The 6,392-nt window shown below is 49.7% G+C and overlaps 1 protein-coding gene across 1 annotated transcript; it reads left to right on the top strand.

Annotated features, from left to right (window-relative positions):
* The first annotated feature begins 5,588 nt into the window (after positions 1–5,588).
* LOC145337254 (histone H2B 7-like) lies at positions 5,589–5,996 on the top strand. Its single transcript, XM_080182043.1, has one exon. The coding sequence runs from the start codon at positions 5,589–5,591 to the stop codon at positions 5,994–5,996; it is 408 nt and encodes a 135-aa protein (XP_080038169.1).
* Positions 5,997–6,392: the final 396 nt, after the last annotated feature.

Genomic DNA, 6,392 nt, shown 5'->3' with positions numbered 1-6,392 from the left:
AAACAAGAAAATATTTTACTGGAAAGGCTCTTTTAAGAGCCACTAATTTTACGAAAGACGTACCTTTAATCCTTTATCGGGTTCGTTGGAGACAGCTTCAAACTTGACAGTCGCGGGTCGTTTAGAAAATAGCGTTTTGCCCACGTGCACATGTGAAGTGGGTTGGATATTTGAATTAGCCATTTCAGATGACAACAGAATTGTGCTCAACCACAATCTATACTTACGGCCTAGCATATACCCCACTCTACCATTATCAAGCCAGAGAATATGCTATGGATCAATGCAGAGTGCAAGAACAGTTCTCAGGTGTAGCTTAAAAATACGAGGTGTCAACCTGGTGAAGTTACAACACAAGACTATTTGGACGCCAAGCAACAAAAGCAGCAAAGTTCAAACGTAGCTAAGCAATTCCACAACTAAAGGATTATGTCTGAATTCTGCAGTTCTGCCGTATCCAGTCATGAATGAGGGTGGAAAACTTTAGTTCACTTTGGGAGGAGGTGCCACAAAATAGCCCCATCCTTAATGATGCTGGAGCCCAACACATCAGTGCAAAAGGCAAAGCTGAAGCATTTGCAGCGATGTTCAGCCAGAGGATGATCCATCTCGGCTTCCTCCGGAGGTCCCGAGCATCCCAATGTCAGCCTTCAGCCAATTCAATTCACTCATGTGATATCAAATGGCTGAAAGCACTGGATACCGCAGAGGCAATGAAGCCTGACAATATTCCAGCAACAGTACTGACGATGTGCTCCAGAACTTACCATTCCCCGAGCCAAGCTCTTCCAGTACAAAGCTGGCATCTACCTTTCTGCACAGGAATTGTCAGGTCTGTGCAGCCTGCTAATTCCCTCTGTGAATTCAGCTGCAAGGAGCCGAGACGCCCCGGGGTTCAACTGCAGCAGGCAAGGCTGCTGAGGAACATGCAGAGAGTTGAAAGAATGGTATAGGACAATGAAGACAAGGATGAAAGAATTTCCGATATCTGATACGTGCAACGCCTAAAGACGGGCAGTGAAATAGCCGAACATCTTGGGGAAAACAAACCTAGTATCATTGGCAAGTAATCTCCAGGCAGTTCTAGAATCAAGTCACCAACTGGTTATTTTATGCCTCATCCAAATCAGATGTTGTAATTCTTTTAAGGTTAGCGCCAGTTAACTATGGCTGGGTTAAATTGATCCTTGAACCATTTCAGCTGATATTTTTTATTCTTTACTGGATATGGGCATTGGTGGCTGGGCCCAGCATTTATTGCCCAGTCCTAACTACCCTCCATTTCAGAGGGAATGTGAGAGTCAACCACATTGTTGTGGCTCTGGATTCACATGTAGGCCAGCCTGGGTAAGGATGGCAGATTTCCTTTCCTAAAGGACATTAGTGAACCAGATGGGTTTTTCTGACAATCGAAAATGGTTTCATAATCATCAGTAGAACTTTAACTCCAGATTTGTATTTAATTCCAATTTCACCATCTGCCATGATAAAATAAGTCTTTGCAGCGCAGAAGGAAGTTATTCGGCCCATCAAGTCCATGCCGGCTCCAGTGATGGAGCAATCCAGTCAATCAGTCTTGGTCTCCACTTCCATTGAGTTCAAGGTCATTCCTATTCTCCACGTTCTTCCTCATATTGCCTCTCCCTCTAGCCCAAATCTTTAGCCAAAATCCTCAAATACCGTCAGCTAATTAAAACCAGAATTACTCGTCTAGCTTATCTAAACCTGCCGTAATCTTGTCAATCGCTATCAAATTTCCCCTCCATCGCCTTCACTCTGGGGAAAACAACTCCAGTTTCTCCAATCCTAACCTTGTACGTAAAATCCCCTCATGCCTGGAATCGTTCTGATGAATTTCCCTCTCCTGGAGCCTCACATCGTCCCTCCAGGGCCTGGCGCAATATTCTAGTTGGCGCCTAACGGATGTCTTTATGAAGATTCAGCATAACTTCTCTCCTTTTGTCCTTAAAGAAGCCCAATATCCTATCCGTTCTGCCATTAAGTCAGTTCAGAACTGTTGCCATTGAATCTACATTGGCTCTGCTGATCTTGCATCGCCTCATTTCTCTCTGTTCAATTCCAGCTGTCTACCCAGTCTGTGAACTTCTCCGTGTTCCTGTTACACACAATTAGTCTCCTGGTCAGTGCTCATCTCTCCTCCGAGTTTGGCAACTTTTACTTTATAATTTATTCAGGAGGAAAAAAGAAATCTGTTACTGGGGAAAATTCCCCCTTTGTTAAGTGACTACGGTGGGCAAAACTCTCCCGTCCATTGACGTCAGTCTTCATGTCACAACCCCTCTCTGTAACGCAGCTCAGAGACTCAACCGGGATTTTCCAGGTTCCACAGGACCCGCGGGAAGGCCGAAACCTGGTCGACCTCTTCCTGCGGCCTCCCATCGACTTGTCACCTGTTCGTTCCCGCCAAAAAGAAAGTAGCGGGAAGCAAAGCAGTTTGGGGCAAGGAGAACAACTGAGCATGTGCGGGGCCTATCCAGGGCGGAGTCGGACACGTGCCGCTGCCACCCGGGGCAGGCGGGGGCGAGGGGGCTGCCCCCAGGTCCGCGCCGGGGCTTTAAATAGCGCCGAGGCAGCCGGCTCGCTCGCATATTGCAGCTGCGGCTGCCAGCGGGTGCGGAGGCACGGTGCAGTTTTTTAGGAAACTTATGGCGGATCATAATCCTGTTGATGTGAACTTTCGTGCCCCACCTGTTCCTCCGCTGCCTGCTCCACCGCCGCCACCACCTCCAAACGAGAGTTTGATGGTGAAGAAAAAACGGCGACCGTATCGTCACAGAAAATTCGGTTGCACTGTGGCTGAACATATCAAGAAGGCGGTAAAAGCTACCAAAGAGCGACGGGCCATCTCGGTGGCCGCTATGAAGAAGATGTTGTCGGCCAGCGGTTCTAAGTTACGCCGCAATAAGTCGCAGGTCACCCAGCCTGTTCGAAGCTCTTTCAAACAGCCTTCGTTGGTTTCAGCGCCTGGTAGTTTCAATGGTTCCACTTCAGTCAGGCCTGACGACGACGCAGAAAAAATAGTCATCGAAACCAATGAAGGCGCAGAACCGACCGAGGTTTCTATCTTCGAGAACAAGCGGAACCGCAGGAGGAAGCCGGTCCCCCCTCGAAAGAAGGTTAAGAAGCGGGGCAAACCAGACAGGAGAAAGTCGCTGAGAAGCAAAAGGTGGGCGCGACGGTACAAGAAAAAGCCGAACTTCCGAAAGGCTCTGTCGGGCAGGAGGTCGGCCAGTTGTAACCCTGTTTGCCGGCCGCAGAAAGAGTCCAATGACCCTAACGGCTCTTCTCAGAGCCAGTAAATCTCAGTAAAAGGGCCAAATCGATTCAGACTATAAAGATATAGTTAAGGTAACATTGAAAGAAGATTTAATAAAGTGGAAGTTAAGGTGTGTAATTGGTCTTATTTGGCAGTTTTATGTTTTACAGTTCATGATGTGTTTGATCAAGGACTAAAGACGTTTTATGCGGCGTATTTACAAACCAAATGTAATAAAGAGCATTAAAATATCCAAATCTGGGTTACACACAAAACACTAAACATAGCCCCATTATAATCAAATTACTAACAGTAAATTGGGCCACCAAAAGGGCCGGAACTGGTCCCAGAGACTGAGTAACCTGGGTAGAAGAATCATGTATTCAAGGAAAATAGAAATATTGTTTTGTGGGGTGTTATGTGGTAGACAGAAGGCCGCACTACAAAGCAAATTACTGCAAAATACTTAGAGCTGAAAAAGGCGGGTCATTGAAAAGGCCAGAATGAGTCAGAGCTGGCTTGATGAACGTTGCATAAAGGGAAGAATTATATCAAGTAATATAAGTCTTACAGGAGTGCGGAAACCCGGTACCAAAGAGAATTACCGCAGATGCTGGAAACTGGGTAACAGCGAGAGGGGACCAGGGCGATACCAAATATCTTTGGATGCACTCGACTAAGGAAGGAGGGATGGAATGGGAAAGGTTTTTTTATGGTTTGAACTTGCAAACTGACCGGAAGCTTCTTTCATTTTGCAAAGGGAGGGAGGAACAGGATGTCCAGTGCGGGCTGTGGAGCGTGCGGCGGCTCCGATCGGGGAGGACACGTCGCTTTGAGTGTTAGGGAGCATGCGCGGGGTGGGTTGGAGAACACGTGCGCCGAATGGGCTTTGGAGCATCTTCCAATTGGGGTGTGGAGCATGCGCCGAATAGGTGGGTGAACACGCGCCGGCTCCCAGTGGGAGGACTGGCCTCTATCGCGTCGGCTTTGAGAGTTGAAAAAGCGCCGCCGCCGCTGCTCGCTCAGTTGTTCTGCTCCGGCGACGAAGAGCGCGGGAGGAAAGGTCCAGTCTGGGAGGGTGGCGCAGGGAAGGGGCTGAAGGCGCCGCCGCCAATGGCTTCGGGCGATCTGCTCGAAGGCTCCTCCCGAGGCAGGAAGCCGAGGAGGCGGAGGGGCCCACCCCCCTCCAGGGTGCGGCAAGCGGCTGGCGTGCCCACCGTGTCTGACCACATCGTGGAGGCGGTGGCCTCTTCCCGGGAGCGCCGCGGTCTGTCGCTGGCCGGCGTTAAGAAGGCGCTGTCCGCCGCAGGCTACGACGTACCGCGGATCAACTCGCGGGTGAACCAAGCGGTGCGGAGCCTGGTCAGCGGCGGCTCGCTGCTCCAGACCGCCGGCACCGGGGCCTCCGGCTCCTTCAGGATCAATCGGCAGCATTTGGAGGAACAGAGCCGCGCCCCCAAAGCCCAGGGGGGCGGCCGGCCGCGGCGGAGAGCGGCCGCTGGGCCCAGAGCCAAGGTGAAGAGGAGCCCGGCCCGGCTGAAGAAGAAACCGGGAGGAGGCCGGAAGAAAGGAGCCGCTACTGGCGGCGGGCGGAGGAAAAAAGCCAAAGCCACCGGCGTCCGGAAGTTGGGCGGGCGGCTCCGGAAAAGGCGCAAGAAGCCGGCACCTGAAGGGAATCCGGCCGCCGGGCAGGAAGGGGTAGAAAAAGCGGCAGCAACTGAGGGAGAAACCGAGAGAGCAACCGAGCAGCAGGAAGATAAAACAGCCAAGGACGAAAAATAAAGATAATAACAAAAGGCTCTTTTCAGAGCCACCGACTCCCTTAGAGAAAGAGGAATAATCAAAATAGATTTCAGAATTCATATAACGTTCTACAAAATACATGGAAAATTAAACACTGGATGATGCAAGTGTGAAATAAAAATAGTAAAAGCTCTGGGGTGGGGGGAGAAAAGTTGTAAGAAAGAATGGATTTTCCATTCCCGCCGCAGAGAAAGGATAAAATATCAGCATCTGGGGGAAGAGAAACAAGGTTTAATTTTTCATCAGGATTAGGGGGAAAGTTCATAGAGGTTTTACACAGAAGACTGGGGAGGAGGGAGAGAAACGTAGAAATGTCACAGAGGGTTTCCGGGAGGAGAAATGTGGAAATGTTGCAGTTTCTCGGAGAGGAGCCAATTGGAAAAGGCCAGTTACAATCCTACATTAGCATAGGGCTGTTTATATAAGAGGAGGCTAGAGGGCAGCGGCTGGAGTAGTTGTCTGCTTTTGGAAGTGAGTGCGCAGGAAAGGAACATTGGAAGATTTGGCCATGCCGACTGCCGCAGTCTCCACAAGTGCCTGCTCCGTGGGCTCCAAGGGTTCCCTGTCCAAGAAAGGCTCCAAGAAGACGGCGATGAAAATGTCCAGGAAGGGGGACAAGAAACACCGGCGCAGCAGGAAGGAGAGTTACAGTATCTACATCTACAAGGTGCTGAAGCAGGTCCACCCAGACACCGGCATCTCCTCCAAGGCCATGAGTGTCATCAACTCGTTCGTCAGCGACATCTTCGAGCGGATCGCCGGCGAGGCTTCCCGCCTGGTCCACTACACCCGGCGTCAGACCATCTCCTCCCGGGAGATCCAGAGCGCCGTCCGCCTCCTGCTGCCGGGGGAGCTGGCCAAGCACGCCGTCTCCGAGGGCACCAAGGCGGTCACCAAGTACACCAGCTCAAAGTAGAGGGAGTGGGGTAAACAAGTCGACAGCCAAGACAAAACGGCTCTTCTAAGAGCCACTTACCAATGTCTGAACAGGGAGGGCTGTATCAGTCTATTAACCGAGCAGAACTAAGACAGCTTCAGATCTACCAAAGCAAATCGCACTTGGTACATAACAGGACAATAAGTAAATATTTAAAGAACTGGATAAATACAGTATTCCTAACAACATTCTCCAACTTAATACAACGAAAAATTTCAATTTACAGCCATAATTAGATTTAACAAAGCAAATGAAACTTACAACATGCTAGGACAAAAAATATAACAACTAAAAACAAAATGCTGGATAAAATCAACATGTCTAACATGCCAGAACAATTTCCAATTTAACAATACAACCAAAACTACCAACTTA

This window comes from Carcharhinus amblyrhynchos, unplaced genomic scaffold (assembly GCF_965287045.1).
Source record: "Carcharhinus amblyrhynchos unplaced genomic scaffold, sCarAmb.v2.hapA scaffold_45, whole genome shotgun sequence".
Classification (NCBI taxonomy): domain Eukaryota; kingdom Metazoa; phylum Chordata; class Chondrichthyes; order Carcharhiniformes; family Carcharhinidae; genus Carcharhinus; species Carcharhinus amblyrhynchos.
This window is presented reverse-complemented; position numbering and strand designations above follow the sequence as displayed.

Coding starts and splice junctions, on each gene's coding strand:
- LOC145337254 (XM_080182043.1), top strand. CDS start 5,589: ATGCCGACTGCCGCAGTCTCCACAAGTGCCTGCTCCGTGGGCTCCAAG.